The sequence below is a fragment of the Amblyraja radiata genome, chromosome 11 (assembly GCF_010909765.2).
Source record: "Amblyraja radiata isolate CabotCenter1 chromosome 11, sAmbRad1.1.pri, whole genome shotgun sequence".
Lineage (NCBI taxonomy): Eukaryota > Metazoa > Chordata > Chondrichthyes > Rajiformes > Rajidae > Amblyraja > Amblyraja radiata.
In genome coordinates this window covers 19,303,516-19,327,021 of record NC_045966.1, presented here as the reverse complement: position 1 = coordinate 19,327,021, position 23,506 = coordinate 19,303,516, and the positions used below count along the sequence as shown (strand labels likewise).

The 23,506-nt window shown below is 35.5% G+C and overlaps 1 protein-coding gene across 3 annotated transcripts in view; it reads right to left on the bottom strand.

Moving 5' to 3' along the window:
- Nucleotides 1-1,278: 1,278 nt before the first annotated feature.
- The window catches only part of LOC116978352 (serine/threonine-protein phosphatase 2B catalytic subunit alpha isoform-like), a 329,244-nt gene continuing 307,016 nt past the window's right edge, over nucleotides 1,279-23,506 (bottom strand). For 2 of the 3 annotated variants that reach the window (XM_033029454.1, XM_033029456.1), the window contains 2 exons: nucleotides 4,275-4,322; nucleotides 1,279-2,896 (listed from right to left, as the gene is read on the bottom strand). In XM_033029454.1, the coding sequence (XP_032885345.1) occupies nucleotides 2,712-2,896; nucleotides 4,275-4,322 (233 nt within the window). In that variant the 3' untranslated portion in view covers nucleotides 1,279-2,711. The remainder of the gene's footprint in view (nucleotides 2,897-4,274; nucleotides 4,323-23,506) is intronic. The other variant, XM_033029455.1, reaches the window with a different exon arrangement.

Genomic DNA, 23,506 nt, shown 5'->3' with positions numbered 1-23,506 from the left:
TTGAATGTTAGTCTTCTTTTGTAAATATACAGTGACCTGATAAAGTGAACACAGTTTTCACAATGTTAACTTTGTTAAGGCCCAAATGGTAACACAAATTGTTGACTCGCAAACATCAGTGATGATTTCTTGGACAGGAAATATAAATTTAAAAAAAATAATTGGGCAAACCCACCAAAGAGAATTGCACCGATAATATCAGTTATTTAAATGAAGGAAAAATGTTCCCGATGTTGGGGGAGTCCAGAACCAGGGGATTACAGTTTAAGAAAAAGCGACAGGCCATTTAGGACTGAGATGAGGAAAAACCTTTACACCCAGAGAGTTGTGAATAGAAAATAGGTGCAGGAGGAGGCCATTCGGCCCTTCGAGCCAGCACCACCATTCATTGTGATCATGGCTGATCGTCCCCAATATAGAAACATAGAAAATAGGATTCTCTGCCACAAAGGCAGTGGAGGCCAATTCACTGGATGTTTTCAAGAGAGAGTTAGATTGAACTCTTAGGGATAAAGGAATCAAGGGATATGGGGAAAAAGCAGGAACGGGGTACTGATTTTAGATGATCAGCCATGATCATATTGAATGGTGGCGGTGCTGGCTCGGAGGGCCGAATGGCCTACTTCTGCACCTATTTTTCTATGTTTCTAAAACAATAAAAGTTCAAAGTTAAAACTTAGTGAACATCGAGACATTTCACACCTGCATTCTGGCAAAACACAGTGCCTATTGATTGCTCCATTAATTCAAATTGCAATGCAGCAACTTTATGTAATAAGACGCACACATAAAATAACTATATAGATTGGAATGCTGAGTTACAGAAACACAAAGTTGTGTTTTTGTTTTATATCTGTAAACAACAATTTATCACTAGGTGCCCATCAATATTTATCCTCATTTGGCATTGCTAAACATGTGATACTAATCTCTGAAATTTGATACCATTGAAGTCTATTTTGGAAGAAGAGCAGTAAGCACAAGCAACGATATATTTCACATTTAGCAATACTGATCAAAGAGGAACTTATGGATGCAAGCTAAAATTGCCCTCTAACTTGGAATTGTAAATTAAATTCTTTCAACATCTGATTAGAAAGTGGGATTACCAAGATTTTCTAAGGGCATCTAGGAGTTCTGGAGCACTGCAATATGATGAATTTATCAAATTGGGCTGTAATATAGTGTTTACTGTTGCAAATATAGTTGCCTACTTACTGTATTATTCCAGTGCATAAAATTTTACTTATGACTTTATAAAACAGTATTTTCAAGAAATTGATGGGTTCATGCACATTTTATTGAATAGTAAAAAAGTGTTTTGAGTTTCCAGAGGACATGCTTACAATGTCAGTGTTTCAAATAACAAGTTAAATGTGAAGCCTTGGGTTCCAGATGAGAAAAGTACAAGAGGAATTACAAGATCAGATTCATGAAAATCTCAAAAAGTTTTCACGCTTTGACAAAGCAAAAGATAACAAAAAGTGGAAGAAAATGGATAATATGCTTTACTTAACTTTTAGTGAGGCACCACACTGTGCCTTAATTAATTTAACAGTTTTGATACCCATGCTATCATGCATTGGCAGCCAAACATGTTGCTTTGGACTAGTCAACGTTTCACTGAATATGCTCATTCGTGCTATCAGCCACTCCTTTACACACAAAGAAATTAAAAAATACAAATAGTTTCAACTGTCAAAGTAACTTCAATGTTTGTACACCATTTGCAATAACTCAAAAGCTTTACCAATTCTGCAGAGAGAAAGCAAGTAAGAATACAACACAGGCAGATTTTTTTTTAAAACACAGCACAAATATAGCTCCACATATTGTTAAGAAACTTAATCACATGCATAAATGCATTCTACAGATGCTGTACAAATCCTAATTCTGGCACTATAGTGGTGCACGTTAATTACTTTACAAAAAATACCGTGCCATTTGTAATTGTTCATTACAAGCAAGTGACAAGCAAAACCTAGTTAGTTTATGTCAGAACTTAGCAACAAAACAATAAATACCAGTAAATTTAGATTCCAGTTACAAGCAACATGATCGGATATTAGATTATCATCAAACAGACCTGATAGCATCCAAATACACAGAAGTCGGGTAGGGAATTTTATACAAAACAGAATCATTTGGTATATGGCATTTGAAATATTTTGCAACTTCAAATTTGTTTTTCTAAGACTTACATAATTCCAGAATTTTAATACTAGTAGCAAAACTTTTATTTTAAATTAAGTTATATTAATCATATAACTATATTTATGCATGAAACATTTTACTTTTAACAGTTTTGAAATGCTTGGTGCTACTTCTCAAATGCACCATTGGATGTATCAATGTGAAACAATTTACCCAAGTTTACAAGAGATCTTTGTAAATGTCTACCCTTGCTTTCATTAGTGAAAATAAGTAAACAACTGAACAGCCTCAGAGCACGCCTTAATACATAACATGCGTTTAGTCTCACCTTGTCTATAAGCACTGTGGCAGTCCCTCTAAACAAGATGGCTAAGGTTTCCAGCTTTCTAACACTAATTTTCTGAGTGGAAGTTATGGGGCTTTGTGTTTTCTTTGTTATAAATTTATTCAAACTGTTTGCTTCTGAATGAGCAGTGTGCTGTCGTGGATATCAGAGGCTGGAACACCAAACAGTTGACACAGTACAACTGCAGAGATATTGAAGTCTTAAAAGCAGGTCACTGTATGTTGCTGTTGTCATCTGTCCCATTTGACTCGGACATATTCATTTTCCCGGTTGAATGAACAATGCCAGAATTGGATACTGCATCTCTTCGAGGTGGCATCCTCTCGTTGATACGGTCCAGGCCTTTTGCTTCTTGAAAACTAGTAATTTTATGCTGAGGTGTAAATCCTCGGATGGCTAGAATTGGGTTATTGTTTCAGGTAAGTTAAAAAGCAGATAAAAAGAAAAAAAAAAGAAAATTAATTTCCAGATTCTATTATTACAATCACATATAAGTGTAAAAATGAAGGTCCTCTCTGATCAATACTTAGTTTCACTTTGACAAAAATGAATTTGTGGCAGATAGTTTGCAAGGGTTTTCCAGATTGCTATGGAAATATTAGTTGTCTGAGACTTTTTGTGAGATCTTCTGCTGATGTAACAGTGGATGCTCAGCTGGGCCATGTGATCAATAAAACTCCAAGGAATTTACCCATTAATTGAATATACCTTATGATTTTTTTTTTTACTTCAGCATCAATTAATTTTTTGGGTAATTTACTATACATTTGCTTCATTTGCATTAAATTTTCTTTGCTAAATGCCATCAGCTTTTTCTGCAAACCAATCCAGCAATTCAGCATATTTAGTGCTCATGGATTTAAATATGTAATGATATTTTGCAACTATCCACAGTGAAACTATAACATAACCAGCTGGCACCATTGACAAATATCTAGTGCAGCAGAGCAGTCACTGTTGCATACTTCCGGAACTTAAAGTTTTAGTTAGCAATTGGATGAAAACTCCTACATATGACTGAATACTTTGCCTGTCCCACAAACTTTCTGTCTCTGAAGATGGTGTTTTCTCGCGCATAAATATAGTTTGGATCAATCCAAAGAAGGCAGTCTCCATGGGGACAGTCAAAGGTCAACGTCATAAAACATGGCAAAAATTACAAGACCTTCAAAAGGAAATTGAAATTAAAAAAAAGCAAACTCTTGCAACCTGCAAGAGTTTGAGGAGCACTGCTGTTCCTCTGTACAACAAACATCACCAGTCACCAGACAACCACTTAGCCAACAGTTGTTGTTTTTGCTCTTGTGTACTGCAAACATATCTTTAGGGATGAATGCTTGGCTACCTGGACAAATTGATCAGCTGTACTTCACAGCACTGCACTGTTAAATTTAGAAGTCAACAAGAACAAACTGTGCAACTGGAGCTAAATAATAAAAGGATCAAGACACATAAATGATGGAGTTTGTTAAAGCTGCACTAAGTCACGGTTATGGCAGGTAGCTCACTTTCTACTTTCATAGGCGTAAATATGGCAAAGTGAAAAAATATCCACTAGCCTACTTTTTCAATGACAGAAGAATTAAACTAAAAATATAATTCCAAGTTGAAAATTCAACGAGTCAGTTCTTTCTTATTTTTATCTACCTGTTTCTTCAAAATTAATAAACCTATTTACGCCCATGGCTGTTACCATAGAACCTGAAGAATGTTTGTGAAATAAAATAACACCACTAAAGTCTATCACAACAAATACAGGAATGCCCCATATTACCTTCATGAGTTTCAACACCCTCAATGGCCTCAATAGCCTCAACAGTAGCTGAAGAGAAGAGAAGGGTTGCATGCAAAATGAATGAGAAAATTAAGAGGGTTTTCAGTGCAGGAACAGCAACATGTTGAAAACAGGAGTCCCCACTGAGCACATTGTGGGAATGGCAATTGCATATACACTACATTAAAAATAAAGCATCAATATAGTTTCAACAAAAATGGAGCCACATTCTTGTGCTTATAAAGGAATATGAACAAAATCGACAAGCAGGCATGAAAGGATTATTTATAATAAAGGAATGGATAACCTTAGAATTAAATCGTATAATGATACAAGAACATTAAATGACCTTGAGGCAGTTCATGGGACAGAAGGATTCGTAGACTATGGATATAAAATGTAAAGTTCATTTTCATATATTGAATACATACTGTAAAACCAGACATTATTAAGATACTATAGTGCAACGTATGGAATTTAAACAGGTAAATATATTACAATTATATCATCCTGAAAACAGATCTGCTTCAGTGACATATGGTAGTGCAACTCAATCTTCATGTGGTGAGCAATATTGAAAATCAATATTTTAAAACAAAATAAATAGTAAAATTACTGGAAATTCTTCAGAGATAAAAATTATTATCAAACATTTCACTCTCCATGGACTTCGCCTGACTTTTGAGTATTTCCAAAACGTTATGGTTTTATTTTAGATTTCCAGCATCTGTAGTATTCTGATTTTGTACTAAATCATAATTTTCTGTTGATTTACTATTAAGTGGTGACCATCTATTATTAATTTTGTATAATGCGTAAAATCATGTATTTCCTCAAGTATACCATCTGATGTAGAACATCAGTCATAGAATCATACTGCATGAAAACAGGCCCATCGATCCACTGAGACTATGCCAGCCATCAATCACCCGTTTACTCTCATCCTTTTTTATTCTCCGCACATCAATTGATGTTGATCCATCTCCCGCAGTTATTAGCTCTGATCTACATGCTTGGGCAATTTACAATGACCAATAAACCTACCAATCCACATGACTTTGGGATGTGAAAACATGAGGATTCAGGGGAAATGCAGGCAGTTGTTCAGAGAACATGCAAACTTCACACAGATAGAAACATAGAAAAATTGGTGCAGCAGTTCGGCCCTTCGATCCAGTACCACCATTCAATATGATCATGGTTGATCATCTATAATCAGTACCCCGTTCCTACTTATTCCCCATATCCCTCGATTCCTTTAGCCCTAAGAGCTAAATCGAACTCTCTTGAAACCATCCAGTGAATTTGCCTCCACTGCATTCTGTGGCAGAGAATTCCACAGATTCACAACTCTCTGGGTGAAAAGGTTTTTCCTCATCTCAGTCTTAAATGGCCTACCCCTTATTCGTAAACTGTGACCCCAGGTTCTGGACTCACCCAACATCAGGAACATTTTTCCTGCATCCAGCCTGTCCAATCCTTTAAGAATTTTAAGTGTTTCTATAAGATCCCTTCTCATCCTAAATTCCAGTGAATACAAGCCCAGTCGACCCATTCTTTCATCATATGTCAGTCCCGCCATCCCGGGACTTAACCTGGTGAACCTACAGTACGCTGCACTCACTCAATAACAATAATGTCCTTCCTCAAATTAGGAGACAAAAATTGCACGAAATACTCCAGGTGCGGTCTTACCATGGCCCTGTACAACTGCAGAAGGACCCAGCGTTATGTTTCCTTTAACAGCTGTGAGTCAGTACAAGGCTGTCATTTTCTGCAGTTTATGTCACTGACGTTCCAATTTCAGGCGAGGATCTAAGAGCAGCCTGCAATGCCATTTCAGTGAAGGAATTTTTCATTGACGCACTGTTGCCATCTAATGTTCACAGAGGGTGCAACACTTTCTGGCATAAATATTATTACAATGGCGAGAACAAAAATCCTGATAACATGAAAGATTCTGAATGGTTATCTAGACAGGCAAGGTACGGTAGCAATTGTTCCAAAGGTCATAAGGTCATAAGGGATAGGAGCAGAATTAGATCATTCGACCCATCAAGTCCACTCCGCCATTCAATCACGGCTGATCTATCTCTCCCTCCTAACCCCATTCTCCAGCCTTCTCCCCATAACCTCTGACACCTGTACTAATCAAGAATTTATTTATCTCTGCTGTAAAAATATCCACTGACTTGGCCTCCACAGCCATGTGTGGCAAAGAATTCCACAGATTCATCACCCTCTGACTAAAGAAATTTCTCCTAACCTCCTTCCTAAAAGAACGTGCTTTAATTCTGAGTCTATGACCTCCAGTCCTAGACTCTCCCACTAGTGGAAACATCCTCTCCACATCCACTCTATCCAAGCCTTTCACTATTCTGTATGTTTCAATGAAGTTCCCCCTCCCCCCTCATTCTCCTAAACTCCAGCGAGTACAGGAGTACCCCAGTGCCGACAAACGCTCATCAAAGGGAGGGTTAACAGAAAAAAAAGAGAAACAACTGAAAGAAATAGAAAGAGGGAGAATATCAGTTGTAACAAAATCAGCGTAATAGCAAGAGGAAGAAAGCTTAACTTCAATAAAAATAATGGTGACATGCATAATCTAATTTGAAAAGATCTGTGCAATGAAGCATTGTAATTAACAAACGTGCTCTAAATAATTTCTGATAGAGGCAATATTGGCTGGATTAAACCACAATTGTTTATCGGTCTATCATTCTCTAGTATGCTGCAGCAAAACGCAAAAGAATATTCACAAGAATCACAAAGACAAAACTTTCTTTATCCAGCAACATATTCTATTTCTTTATTCAGCACAAAAAGATTGGAATTGAGGGTATTCTGAAACAAACAAATATCTTGAATTTAGTCACACCACCACTAGTTTTTCTGCAATTCAGAGCATTTTTTCATGATATATGTGGTGAACTGGTTGTGGATAACACGTAAGCCAGGGGCTTTCAATGGTGTCACTTCTAAGATGATACTGGGTCAATTGGATTCTCTAGTATTTAAAAAAATTTAACGTTAAATTGATCTAAATGGTATAAAATAATTTAAACCTCTGTGTGTGTTCTCATCTTGAATATTAAACTCTGGTTCTACCTACGCCTCTTCTGGTGGTGTGAAAATGAGAGTGGAACTTCAACTTACAAATGACAATGATGCCATATATCGCTATGATTTTTGGCCATCTTACTCAGTCCTCCTCCACTGAGGCAACCCCGAGGATTTTTCCAATCAATGAAAAATAGTGTTTAAAAAATCTTGAGATCAGCTGATTGGCCCTCTCATCTGTCAATCGCTATGATTAAGGTAACACCCCTTTCAGGGGGTGGGGGGGCAGGACTATAAATCAGAATTAATAAAACATCTGAAGGGACTTGGAAAAATATAACTGCTTTTTCCCTGTGCTTACAGCTGTGATATCACAATGGGATTGTAGCCCTGCTCGCAACATTGCTATCCAAGTACACTGAGTCCTGCTAGCCCTTGCAAGTGCAAATGCATTTTTTTAAAGTCACAGTAAACTGAGTTCTACTAGCCTAAGCAAGTGCAAATGCATTTAAAAAAAAGTCACAGTACCATAAGTTCTGCTAGCTAACAAGTGCAAATGCATTTTTTTAAAGTTTAAAAATGAGGGAGGGTGCGGTGCATAAGGCGAAATGAGCAACCCCTGCGCAGTTGTCGGCAATGGGTGAGTGGTGGAATATTGCGTAAGGGGATGGGTTGTGTTGGAGGACCAGGCCACCCATGGGGGGCTATGGGTGAGTGGTGGAATATTGCATTGGGGAGCGGGTTGTGTTGGGGGACCAGGCCTCCTGTGTGACAGGGACCCAACGGGTCCTACTTGGTGTAGTATATATATATATATATATATACACACACACACACACATGTGTGAGTGCGTGTGTGTACACACGTGTATATTTTATACATAAAATGTGTGTTTTTTGGACCTTGGAACCTATAGATGAAATATACTGAAATTAAAGGAGAAAAAAATTAAACGTTGGTGTAGTACCAGGGTATTAATATCTATTAGAGCTTTAATGAAGCTTGACAGGATGGTTTTAATATTGATAAATGCTTGAAGGATTTAAGTATTGTTAACAGAACAAAATTACATCATGGATCAATGCGTTTTTATGTTTCAAATTGAAGTGATAATGTGTTGCTTAGTTGTGGCATCAAACTTTACAAGATTGCAGCATCTGCAGTTCTTGTGTCTCCATTTTACAATTATTTTTATGTATTAGATCAGTATTATTTTAAGCATTTTAATGGCCAGCTTTCTGCAGATATGAACAACTATTCCTATATCCATCATTCTTTTTATTAGGTGGCACTGTGGCCAGTAGACCTGCTGTCTCACAGCTCTAGAGACCCGGGTTTGATCCTGACCACGGATGCTGTCTGTGTGGAGTTTGTAGGTTCTTCCTGTGACCGCATGGGTTTTCACCGAGAGCACTGGTTTCCTCCCACTTTCCAAAGACGTGCAGGTTTGCAGGTTAATTTGGCCTCTGTATATTGCTGAATGCGTGTCGGATGATAAAGTGGGATAACATGGAACTAGTGTGAACGGGTGATCGATGATCAGCGTGGCCTATGGTGGTCCAAAGGGCCCAGAATCCTTGCAAACTTTGGGGTTCAACAACATTAGGTTAATATTGTTATGACTAAAACATTTGGGTTAAGAAAGCATTTTCAGTAGTGATGGTTTACATTTTCTTTGCAGGAAACTGCATCTGAACTTTAGTAAAGACCAATCAACTCTCATGTTTATACATCTTACTGCTATCACAAAGAGTTCTACAAACAAAAACTGCAACAAAAAAAAGAAATTGCTGCTTTAATTCAGTTTAGGAAATAAATCATTGAATGGTTCCACCTGACCAAACACAATAATGGTTAATTAGATTGAATATTACAAAACATATTGAATCTGTGGGATATTGATATATTACAACATTTAATCTATATTAAGGAACATAACTATCGCTGGATAGATTTTAAAATTCTATTTCAATTTCCTCATTACTAGAAGTAAGCAAAGACGGCGAACACAGGTTCTCGCTTTTGAAATTATATTGGGAGAAATTACATTTTAGAGCTGGATTTTTAATTCTGAATACCAACTCAAATCCACAAATTTTAATAGTTTTAATAAGAATTATGTAAAAAGGATTAAAAAAGCTCAGTTACTTTCTCCTTTGTATGGCACTGCTTGTGGCTTTACAAATTTAATATATACATTTTTGAAAGATTAAATTGAGTGCAGCCTCTCTGTTAGTCTACATAAAATAACTGGGCCAAGATATCTACTCAAATAGTACAAATGATATCAGATGATATTTTTTAAATTACTGTGTTCTAGTAATGTCAGAAGAAAAGGAGGACTGTTGTACATAAATTACATCGAAGGTCAAGCACTAGATAAATAACATAATTGGCATCAGAGGAATACTGGCTTTTGGTAATAAATGTTATGATCTTGTACTTTGATCAACAATGAAAATTGTCATGTGTTTTAAGTTTTATACAAAAAGCCATATTTAAAAATGTTTGGCAATATATAGCATAATTACAATTGTTAAATCGTTGTCTTAGATATTTAAAAAAGACATAAGGAATAAAAAAACTAAACAAATATAGAACAAACATATACACGATTATATAAGTATATATGTCCCTCTAATTTATCCAATCTTAATCTAATCTAAACTTTCCCATATATATCCACCCTGTATTCTTACATAATATCCCATTCTATAACTACCATACATCATACATGTTTTGTTTTTTTATTCCTTATGTCTCTTTTTTCTCTCGGCTGTCACTAGCACTGATTTGATAAACTCATATAAGAAAAAACACAATATGAAACGATATGTAACTTTTTATGAGGATTCGCCAAGGGGGAGGAGCTCAATGTATAACAACATCACGGAGGTCTATACATTTTTTGCCATCGTTGATGGCTATTCGTCCTTAAGGTATCTTCCCTTAGATACCTTAATAGCACCTTTTTTTTTAAAGCACAAGCAAGATTTTTATCTGTTTAATTTTTTTGAAAGTAATTGTGTATCACATTCTTTTTTTCTTTTTCTAAGGCACTTTACAAGAAGGAGATGCAATATAAATCTAATAAACCGGGATGACCACCCAAGTCCTAAAATTCTGAGGTATTTGTTTGCACCATATGATTCAGGAATATTACCCTGATTTACAATGCAAGACGATAGACAAATAAAGAATGGAGGAATTACATTTTGTAGTTGGAATATACGGGGTGCCAACGAACCAATTAAGAGGGGTAAAATTTTTGCCCAACTAAAATCGTTGAAAAGCGACATAATGTTTTTGCAGGAGACACACATGAAACAACAAACACAAATAAGATTAAAGGCGAATTGGATAGGCCAAACATACTACTCCTCATTTACTTCTAAATCTAGGGGTACAGCTATTCTTATTAGGAAAGGTATTCCTTTTAAATTAAAGAATACCATATCAGATAAAGAGGGAAGATATATTATAGTTTCGGGTGAAATTTATGCAACCCCACTAACTTTGATAAATATTTATGCTCCGAATTTTGATAACCCCCACTTTTTTGATAAAATTATTGACATAATATCAGAGTTTAATTACCAAAATGTGATAATAGGGGGGGACTTTAACTGTGTTTTAGATTCATATCTAGATAAATCAGCAAAACAAAAGAAGAGTAATTTAAAATCTAAAACTAGCGAACTTCTAAATACATATATAAAAAATACGAATATAATAGATGTATGGAGATCTGCTAATCCAGTTGGAAGGGAATACTCGTTTTACTCTTCGGTGCATAAAACTTATTCAAGAATTGATTATTTTTTAGTGGATATGAAATTAATGCCATATACAAACAACCCAACATACCACATTAGTAGTATCTCAGATCACTCCCCGTTGACATTTTCAGTAAAATTTGAGGGAATGCCGGGCAAAAATTTTTTTTGGAGGTTTAATACACATTTTTAAATGACGTGCAAGGCTATCAATATTTAAAACAACAAATGGAACTTTTTTTCGATACAAATGATATACCAGGTACTTTGCCTTCTTTATTATGGGAAACTTTTAAGGCATTTATGAGAGGAATTATAATTTCATATCAAAGTTTTCAAAATAAAAAGAATAAGACAGAACAATTGTTGTTAGAACAAGAAATCAGACAGTTAGAGATGGATAATGCCAAAGATTCCACGACAGATAAACACAATAAGATAATATTACTGAAATTTAAACTTAATCGAATTTTATCGGCAAGGGTAATAAGACTATTCCAAATTACAAAACAGGAACATTTTGAGTTTGGTGACAAACCACATAAGCTTTTAGCTCGCCAATTGAAAAAACAAGAAAAGGAAAATACTATAACCAAAATTAAATCAGAGAAAGGTGAATTACTAATACTACCTAAAGATATTAATAATAGATTTGCCCAATTTTATCAAAACTTATATACATCTAAAATTAAAAGAGAAGATAGTAAAATAAAAATTTTTCTAGATAATTGTAATCTTCCAATACTGGACCTTTTGGAACAAGAGGAATTAGGAGCTCAAATTACAATCAAAGAAATAGGTGAAACAATAAAATCGCTGAAAAATGGTAAGACACCGGGACCAGATGGTTTTAATAATGAATTTTATAAAAAATTTCAGGAGATAACAACCCCTTATTTATTTAATTTATACTCCCATGCTTTTAAAGAAAACAAACTACCTGAAACACTAACAGAATCAACTATTACACTTATTCCAAAAAAAGATAAAGATTTAGAAGATCCGGGCTCGTACAGAGCTATATCACTTTTAAATACAGATCAGAAAATTTTAGCAAAGATTTTATCAAGAAGATTAAGCAAATATATTAGTAAATTGATAAACCCTGATCAAACGGGGTTTATACCTAAAAGATACTCATTTAATAATCTGAGACGTCTGTTTAATATAATGTACTCGCATAAAGTAGAGGAAGAAGATATATCAATTATTTCTTTGGATGCAGAGAAAGCATTTGATCAGGTAGAGTGGCAATACTTATATAAAGTACTACAAAAATTTAATATGGGAGAGAATTTTATAAGATGGGTAAAATTATTATATGATAAACCGATGGCAAGAATTTTAACTAATAACATGTTATCTCAAAAATTTCAACTATCAAGGGGTAATAGGCAGGGATGTGCACTATCACCCCTGCTATTTGCCCTTATGATAGAACCCCTGGCTGAAAGTATAAGAATTCATCCGAATATTCAGGGCTATAATACCAGAGACTCAAAGAATAAAATCTCATTATATGCAGACGATATACTTTTATATATTACAAAGTCACAAACGAGCATACCAAATTTATTAAACTTAATAGAGGAATTTGGGTCTTTTTCTGGATATAGAATAAACTGGAATAAAAGTGAAATCATGACATTAAAACCTCAAGAACCTACACACTTACTGAAGTTCCCCTTTAAAATCGCAACAGAAAAATTTAAATATTTGGGTATTCAGATTACTAGAAAATATAAAGCATTATTCAATGCTAATTTCATGCCTTTATTAAATAAACTTAATACGTTGATTAAATTTTGGAAAACACTTCCCTTATCATTATTAGGTAGAATAAATGCAATAAAAATGATCTTCCTACCACAATTACTATACCTATTTCAATCTATACCGGTATATATACCAAAATACTTTAAAAAAAAATTAGACTCTAATATTACTAATTATATTTGGGACTATAGATCACATAGAATCACAAAAAAACACTTATGTAAACCAAAAGAGGTCGGGGGACTTTCACTTCCGAATTTTATGTATTATTACTGGGCAGTGCATATTAAGAATATGATTTATTGGTTGGATAGTTCTACCCAACAGACAGAATGGATAAAAATGGAGAAGGAGGATTGCCATCCTAGTAATATAGGAACGATCCTCTTCTCCCCAAAAAAACTGAATAACACAATATATAAGAAGAACCCAATTATATATGGTACAATAAGAATTTGGAAACAAATAAAATTATCTTTAAAATTAAGAAATCTATCACTGTTAATGCCAATAGCGAATAACCCTTTATTTAAACCATCTCTTATTGATAAGACATATAACCAATGGGAAAGTCTCGGAATTAGAAGGATCGGGGATATGTATGAAATGGGAAACTTACTATCATTCCAACAATTACAATTAAAATTTAAATTGAAAAACAACCAATATTTTAAATATCTTCAGATTTGCGATTTCGTGAAAAAATATATACAAGGATATCAAAAAGTAACTCCTGACTTATTGGAAGAGGCAATGAATATTGAAGCTGACTCACAAAAATTAATATCATATTTATATAATAGTATTCTAAATATAGACCTACCATCGACAGAGGTACTTAGAGAAGAGTGGGAACGGGAACTAATGATAAAAATTACGAAGGTTAAATGGGAAAAATACCTGATATATATTCACAAATGTTCAATTAATGTAAGACATAATTTAATTCAATTTAAAATTGTACATAGATTATATTACTCAAAAACAAGATTGAACAAATTTTATCCAAATATATCCGCCACTTGTGATAAATGTCTAGCCCAAAAGGCAACTATAACACACTCCTTAGTCTCCTGCATAAAACTTTATAGATTTTGGAATGATATTTTTGAAATATTTACAAAATTATTCAAGACAAGAATGGAACCTAATACTGAAATGATTATATTTGGCGTAATGGAAGATGGGAATAAATTGAACACATCTCAAAATCTATTCCTTAACTATGGTTTAATAATAGCAAAAAAATTAATTCTTAAATTTTGGAAGGGTACATCATTACCAACGCTTAAAATGTGGATTGCAAGTATGTTGGACACCGCTCATCTTGAGGAAATGCGATTCCTCCTAATGGATAAATCAGACCAATTCATAACGAGTTGGTCTCCATTCGTCGTTTTTTTGGAATCATATGGTGCAACACAATTGTAAAAAATAACTGTTTCAGGACTGGACGAGGGTTGGTCAAGACTATAAATAATGATCTCCTCTTTTTTTCTTTTCTTCTCTCTATTCTCTCTCTCAACTTTCTTCATTTACTCGTTTTCTTTTTTCACACACTATATATTTCACATCTTTCTATCCTTTACTATCTAACTTCTTTTTCTTATTCTAATCTTTTAATTAAAAGAAAAAAAAAAAAAAAAAAAAAAAAAAAAAAAAGATATTTAAAAAAAGCCTTGGATAAAGTTTATACACAACATTCAAAGAGGTCTGTAGAATAATAAGTACAACAGTTTATAAATTAATGTCAACAGCTTCAACCAAAACAAAATGTAATGGCACAAAACACATCCTTAGGTGCTATTCTGATTTTTTTTAAAGCACTTCCAATTTATTATCATGACCTAATGTATAAATTCGGAAAAGAAAATATTGTTTGTTAAGGGAAGCATCCAAACCTTTAAGTCAGTCATTCAACACCTTTTCATCACATTTTGGTCATGTGAAGAAACATGGGATATATTACCAAGTTAAAGGTATTATAAAATGTTTGGTGTTACTTAATGATGATGACAATGATGGTGTTGGCAGCAAAGACATTTTACTCAAGCGATAACCAAGGAATTCATCTGAAAACTTGATTTTTTCTAAAAAATGATGTTCAGAGATATCAAGAGGAATGAAGGCATCGTAAGGAAATGAAACAATTGGCAGAGATGCTCCAAGTATGACTGAATTTGTGACGACAACCAATTGAGAATAGACCCACTACTTTAGACAACAGAGGAGATACAATGAAGGAGCATGGTTTTGATATTGACAAAGGCTTGAAAGATTTGAATTTTGTTACAAGAATAAAAGTGCATCATAAATCAATATGTTTTCATGTTCCAGATAGAAGTGACAATGAGTAGCTTGACTGTGACATCAAACATTCGACCAGTTTGGACAACAGTGGAGATACAATGATGAGGGCAGAATATTCCTGTATCTATCAGTAAGATCATTCACCTATATGATCCAGAGTTATGAAGCAGTAAGTTAACGCACATGACATTAACGTTGTTTCATTGTTTGGGGTGTGATGATGGCAGAATACACGGAAACTCACCAATATTCTATGATTCAGCATTAATTCTGAGGTGGCCAGTCATAATTAAACCGGGACAGTTCGCTCAGGGTGTGTTTTTGAATGTACAATATGGCTGATTATAAATGAGTGAGGGTCAGGGAGTGAAGTACGAGTAATATACGTGAAATGGTATGAGGCCAGTGAGTGAGATACTGGGATTAACAGGTTAATAAATCAACTAAAGGTTTGAACATAGATGGGGACTAGTAGAAATAGAAAACAAATGACTGATAGCAACCAAAGCAGCTGGATGGAAGGGGTTGGGTAGGTGGGAGTCTTCATTATGTGCGAAACTATAAACATCACATGGACGATACTGAAGATGTGTTGGGTCAGAAGATGGGAACAGTGCTTGTTTGCCATGATAATTCTGGAGTAGTGGGTGCCGTTCTTGAAGTTGTCTAACATATGTCTTACATGGATAGTTTAAGAAGGCACTGCAGATGCTGGAAAAATCGAAGGTAGATAAAAATGCTGGAGAAACTCAGCGGGTGAGGCAGCATCTATGGAGCGAAGCAATAGTTAATGTTTCGGGTCGAGACCCTTCTTCAGATTCCAAGTATGAAGAAGGATCTCAACCCGAAACATCACCAATTCCTTCGCTCCATAGATGCTGCCTCACCCGCTGAGTTTCTCCAGCATTTTTATCTTACATGGATAGGATAGGTTTGGAGGGATATGTACCAAATGCTGGCAGGTGGCTAGTGTAGCTGGGACATGTTGGCATGTGTGGGAAAGTTGGGCCGAAGGGCCTGTTTCCACACTGTACCACTTTATGACTCTGTGACTCCACAACACAATATGGTGATGGACAACACCTAATGTGTCTAGGCCTGTGCTTCTGTAGCAGAGTTTAAACAGGAAATTAATATATGCTCCACTTTTGGTCCAACCCATGCAAATAACCAACAAGCATAATTTTATGAGAGAATTCTTTGATTTGGTATTCTCTAAAACATCTCTTTAAAATTCTTATTTATGTTTGCATTGGGGAGTCAGAATGTATGCAGCTGCTGGTCTACCCCACCCTCCTTTCCTGAAACTTGAATGAATAAATTTGGCCCAAGCACTGCCTGCTAAACCTCTTAGACATGAAGATCGTCTGACAGACGCAAGGCATTTAATTGATGCCAAAGCTCGCAACCAAATTCTGAACATTGTAGTTTCTGCTGGCACGTCCAAAATAATCAGATGGAATACTGCGTAAATTATCATTTCAACTTGTCACTGTTAAAAAAAGGATAGGGAGGACAGAGGACAGAATCTAACTACTAGAACATTTACCTATGTGATCAGAGTTATGAAGCAGTAAGTTAACATTCACAACATTAAATTATTGTTTCTTTATTGTTTGAGGTGTGATGATAACAGAATGTACGGAAATTCACTGATATTCTATAATTCAGCACCGATTTTGAGGTGACCCAGTCATAATTAATGAAATAATTAATGAAGAGGCATGTTTCATTTTAGAGAGAAATGGCATCCATGCATTGATTATTTCCACAAATTCTTGAATGTGAATTCTGAAATTATTGGTGTGGGCATAGTATTGTGACGTGTACCAAGATACAATGCAAAAACTTTGTTTCAATTAACTGTGTTAATTAGAGCAGCTGTTCATAAAGAACTAACTGAAGGTCATAGACAGAAAATATTAATTCTGTTGCTAAGTTCACAACAACTGTCTGACATGCCGAATATTTCTCACAAGTTTGTCTATATTTTAGCTTATGCCACATTCTCTAGTGCTTAAGATCCACTTTAAGTCTAAATCAAACAAGCAGCCAATAAGCAACATTTCAGTAAGAAAAAATTATTTGAAGTAACATTCATGAATTTTAAAGTTCTTTCCTATTCTAGAAGTAACTGTATAAGGCTCAAGACATTTGTCACCATCTTCCATTTCTGAAATCTGATCTAATAAACATGACCTGTACACAGCATGCTAAACTATCTGATTTAACAGGCATAAAAATTAGTGTTGCAAATCCTGCAACTAAGTTCCGCTCCCCAAGATTCCTACCACTGTAAGCACATTGGGTCAAATCTTTACTGGACCAGTACCACTGCCCAGAATCTCTGTCCAATGACCTGCCCTTTCGTAGGGTTACCCATATCTCTGGCCCAGTGACTCGCAGACTCTAATGATATGGCCTAAGAAGAGGCAGTCTTTAATAGCACATTAATGAAGCCTGCCCTTAAATGTCGCTGAAAGCTTTGACTTGAATCACTTGGGGCAGGATTTTGTCAGCATTCAAAGCTAGTGCAGTCATTTATTAATTTTAGTAACTATTAAAGTCAAAGTAAATCAAATAAGATGATCTAAAAATCAATAATGTCCAAAAAATATCTATACAAAGCATACAAAAACCCCCAGAAAACCAACCATGGTTATAAAAAGCTACTAGTCTTCCTCACTGCAGTCCTATTATTCACACAGAAATCAACAGAATGCCACTGACAGATGAGTGTTATCAACAAGCTCAGGGTTTACATGTTTTAAAACATATTGATGGAAGCTCTGGCTTTGCCTCCATTTAAACTGTAAATCTCAGCAGTTTAGGACTGGAAACATTTATCAGCAAGATGCGATTCACTGTTTTCCACGGGCTTTCATTGCACCTTGTAAATTAATTACCAAGATGTAATTTAGGGAGAAAATACTACTGTTAAAAAATATATAATTTTCTTTAAAATTTCATAAAGCAGACAGGATGAAACTATGTTAGCATATAGTATTAATTAATATGATACATTCTAAGCTATTCCATATAATATAGACATCTGAAGCATCTTCTATACACAGAGTCCAAAATTGCATTCTCACTTAATTTTATTATTTTAAAAGTATGTATCTGATGAACATATTTCTGAATCTGTGGCCAAGTCAGTCCCCTTTAAAATAATTCTATTTCTAAGCCCAGTGTGTGAAACGGTTTCTTCCTGGCCATTAACATAAATGCACAGCAGAAATCAACAGAAAACAACAAATATTTATTCCGCAGTCTGAAATTGTTCATCCCGCTGCTTTGAGTCAAGAGCAACAAGTGGCTGTGCTTTCCACAGCAGGTCAGCAACTATGTAAAAACTGTGAAACAAAATGAATTCTACAGTGTAGTTATGCAAATTTTTATAACATGAATCTCAGACAGATATAACCCTCACAGATTTTAGAATTCCTAGATTAAATGATGGGTTACTGTAAAATTCAATCCTTGGCGATATATAGAGATTTGAATACACAGTAAATGTGATGGAAGCACTACAAAGAAAAGGGACGTGGAATCTCTGTCTTGCCTTTTGCTCTGAAACTGATGATTATGCAATAACTATTTGTTAGATCATAGGATTTTAGATTTATTTGGGTGAAGTTCAACAAAATATATCTTGTACAATATCAGCTTGTCTGCATATGAAAATGACTAGCTTAAACAATAGTAATGTTAGTTTAGGAAGAAGAACTATTCATGTTTCTTTAGCTTGCTATAAAACTAAAATATAATTACCCTCTTTTATGTCAAGTGTGGACTTCTAAGCATAATAAATTACAGTTTAGCACTTCAAACCTACAGCTCAGAGAAGAAAGTCATTATTTTAAATTGTTTCTCCAGCATTTTTGTCTACCTTTGATTTTTCCAGCATCTACAGTTCCTTCTTAAACATTTTAAATTGTTTGATAAATCTTCACATCCCCAGCAGAATTTTCCTTTAAACGTTCACCTTTCTTGCCTTTTAGAATCTATTTTCAGACCTACATGCAGTTCAAGAACTCAAAATGATTAACAATAATTTTACAAACTTATTTTGAAGTAAAAACATCAGATCTATTGTGCAAATTTTTCATATTTTGTAATGAGACCTATTGAAAGGAAACAATTTCAGTAAGCGATTTGTTGCCTGGTTGGTTGCATTAGTGAGAGTTTTTTTATGGAGATGAGATCTTTTTGTGAATAGCTATTTAGTACTGGAGGAAATTCTTGTCATTGTCATCCAGTAAAGTGTCTCACCACAGGGTTTGCTGCTATTTAGAAGTACCAATGACTTCACCCGTAGAAGCATGGGTGTTATGTTATTGGGCCAGTAATTCAGAGGTATAAACTGATGGTCCAGAGATGCAAATTCATTTCCTGCTGCTAAGGATTTAAAATTCAGTGTCTTAATATGAGGAAATCCACCTTCCTTATCTGGTCTGGCTTGCACCTTACTCCAACCCCGCATCGTTGATTGATTCTGAAGTGATCTCTGGAATGATCTAACAAAATACATAATTTGTGAAATATGAAGGGATATATTGATCCTGCCAGAGAAGCTCAATGAGTTATGCTCATAATATAGAAGTACGTAGGTTATTTGACCCACTATGTCTGTGCCAACCATCAATATGTATTTAAAAAAATGGTAATTTCTTTCCTTTTTTGGAGAATCTTATCCAACCTTGACAAACTTTCCATATCTCTACTGCAGCACATTGCTATCAGGAAGTTTCCCAAGAGCAGTTTCCATGGCTTCATCAATGATCCTCTTTCTTGACGTCAGAAATGGAAATGTCCATTCATTACTCCATGCTATTAATTTCATTTTCCTTAGACATTAAAGGTTGGACCAGTAGATGACAATAATTGTGTCATAAGAGGGCAAGGCAAGGACCCTATCAAACACCAGAAATTCCAACCAATTTCCTTGATACTATTGTCAATGTCCCAGGTGTCACCATTGATCAAAAGCTTAATTGGACCATCCGCATAAATATTATGTGCACAGGAACAAATCAAACATTGAATATTCTGAACCAAGCCATCCACTTGCTAAAATCTTTCCACCGTCTATAAGGCAAAATATCAGAAGAGTGACAGGACGTTCTTTTTTTTTGCCTGAATAATTATAGTTCCATTACAGAAATGTCCAAAATGTTTGATGGTTGGCACAGACTTGGTGGACCAAAGGGTGTCTTTCCATGTTGTACGACTCCCAGACACTACGATTATTTAGAAATCAGCCCATGATAATGGCACCCCATCATCCAGAGGAAGCATTTATCCCCCCTTCACAATGACTGTAACTGCAATGTGTACATCAATAAGACCCAGTACTGTAAATCATAAAGGTTTTATGTAACACCAAAACTTATTACACCAAGAAGAACAAGGGCAAAAGCAAACAGGAACATCAGCATCTCCCAAATTGAAATTATACCACTTCCCTTTTTTGCCATTGAATACAAATCTGAATTTAGCAACACTGTGCCACTAGCTGCAACATATTGACTGTAACTGTTGGAGAAGGTGACTCAACACCACATTCCCAAGAACAATTAACGTGAACAATAAATGGCGGCTTTGCCAATGACATAAAAATCCCATGAATCAGGAGTCAAAGGTATACAGTTGATTTGTTGAAAATGGGAAATTAACCCATAATATTTAATGATTGCATTAGGTTCAGAGCCACATAGAGAAGACATTCAGTCACCAAGTAACCAGGAAAGATTGCATTTGCCTTCTGCTACGCAACATTCTTAATTATGAAGAAATGTGTGCAATTTTATGATCATTGATATAAAGTTTTTTTAAAATGTTGATATAAAATAGACCAATTTACTTGGTCTCTTATCCTATATTGCAAGTGCAGTTGTGCTTCAATAACATTTCTCAACTTAATTTGATATTTTTTTGCTATCATGGTAAAATAATGCTTCAAATTATAGATGGATAAATCATCTCTAAATGAAACAAAGGAATCCTGCATTAATTTATGGGTTAAATTTTCACTGATTATTTAGTGGCTGGTTATCAAATGGCTTTGGAGCAATTCTGTAACATAAGACCATAGAATTATTTGATACTACCGTCTGATCGTAGCATCTTATCTTAACATTTATAATTTAGAAATATAGGAGTCATACAGCATGGAAATAGGCCCTTCTTGCACATACAGACCAAAATGCGCATCTACACGAGTCCCACTAGCCCTCGTTTTGCCGATATCACTCTAAACCTTTCCTATCAATGTACGTACCTGTCCAAATGTTTTTTCAAAGTCGTCATCGTACCTGCCTCAATTACCTCCTCCTGCAGCTCGTTCCATAAACCCACCACTTTCTGTGTGAAAAAAGTTGCCCCCTCAGGTTCCCATTAGATCATTCTCCTCTCACCGTAAACACGTGTCCTCTCATTCTTGATTCCCCTATTCTGGGTAAAAGACTGCGTTCATCATATCTATCCCCCTCAAGATTTTATACTCCTCTATAAGATCATCCTAGCCTGATCCTAAGTCTTATCCTGACCAACCTCTCCATATAGCTCAGGCCCTTGAGTCCTGGCAACATCCTTGTAAATTTTCTCTGCACTCTTTCAAGCTTAATGACATTCTTCCTATAGCAGAATGACCAAACCTGAACACAATACTCCAAATGTGGCCTCATCATCATGTTGTGCAACTGTAACATAACATCCAACTGCTCTTCTCAAAACATGACTTATGAAGGCCAATGTGCCTAAAGCCTTCTTGACCACCCTATCTATCTGTGATGCCACGTTCAAGGAATAATCTACTTGCACTCAGACTTTGCTCTACAACACCCCCCCCCCCCAACGCCTTGCCATTTACTGTGAACCATTTACCCTGATTTGACTTCCCAAAATGCAACAAATTACACTTATCTGCATTAAACTCAATTAACCATTCCTCAGACCTCTTGCCAGCTGATCAAGATATTGCTGTAAATTTTGATAACCATCTTCACTATCTTCGATACCACCCACTATAGTGTCATCTGCAAACTTACTAATCATATTGCATTTGTGATAATAATTAAGAAAAGCGCCTTGAACCTTAATGCAATATAATATTTCAACAATAATAATGGGGCCAAGGAAAGAGCGTTCACGTCGCGGCCCTGTTTCAACCAATCTTTCCACCACCACGCACAAGAAGCACAAGAAGTGCAAGACAGACACCATTGTGCAGATGCCGAGAAGTGTGTTCAGCTCTGGCTGAACAACTTCTAATCTTGTGTGTGGACTCGATAAGAAGAAGAACAATAATAATTGTACAATAGGTATTTGTGTTGCACATTTAATCTAGCATAAAGATGCCCAGAGATTTCAGAATAGTATTATCAAACAAAATCTGACATCAAGTCTCAGGAGAGACACTGGGGCTTGATCAAACAAGTAGCTTTTGTAAAATGGGAAGAGAGACAGCACGGCAGAAAAAATTATAAAGGTAATTCCAGTGCATAAGTCCTTGCCTGTGCTTGTTCTTTTGCTTTAGCATCTCAGTATTAAAGCAAAAAACATACTTCTGGAGGAACCAGATGGGTCAGGCAGCATCTGCAAAGAGATAGAAAGGAACTGCAGATGCTGGTTTACACCAAAGATAGACACAAAATGCTGGGGTAACTCGACAGATCTGGCAGCACCTCTGGAGAAAAAAAATAGCTGACGTTTCGGGTCAAAACAATTCTTCTGAAGAAGGGTCTCGACCTGAAACGTCATCCATTCCTTTTCTCCAGAAACGTTGCCTGATCCATGAGTTACTCCAGCATTTTGTGTCAAGCATCTGCAGGGGGAAAGGGACAGTCAATATCTTGGGTCAAAATCCCTTCATCTGGACTCAGCACAGTTGCAGCCTGACCACCTGATTTCCTCCAGCAATGTGATTTTCCCTCCAGATCCCAGCATCTGCACTCTCATGTCTCTCTAAGTACTAAATCTGAGTCCCCTCTATCCCAACATCCTGGAACCCGCATCCCCAACTATAACTCCTAACTTACAACACTCATCCAGGTTATTTTGTCAGCTCTGCAATATTCAACACCACTTGCTGCTTTAAGTGGAGTGAATTTCACAAAAATAGATCTCGCGAATCCCCACCCTGCAAATCAGTCAATAATTTGTCAAGCATAAAGCTATATTTTATGTCACAAGATCAGCAGTGTGTATTATGCATTTTCATCCCATGTCCAATCACAGATTCAACAATTCCCTGACGTTTCTTTGCCCGTACATTCATTATTAAATAATCAGCCCAGGGTTCTTCCA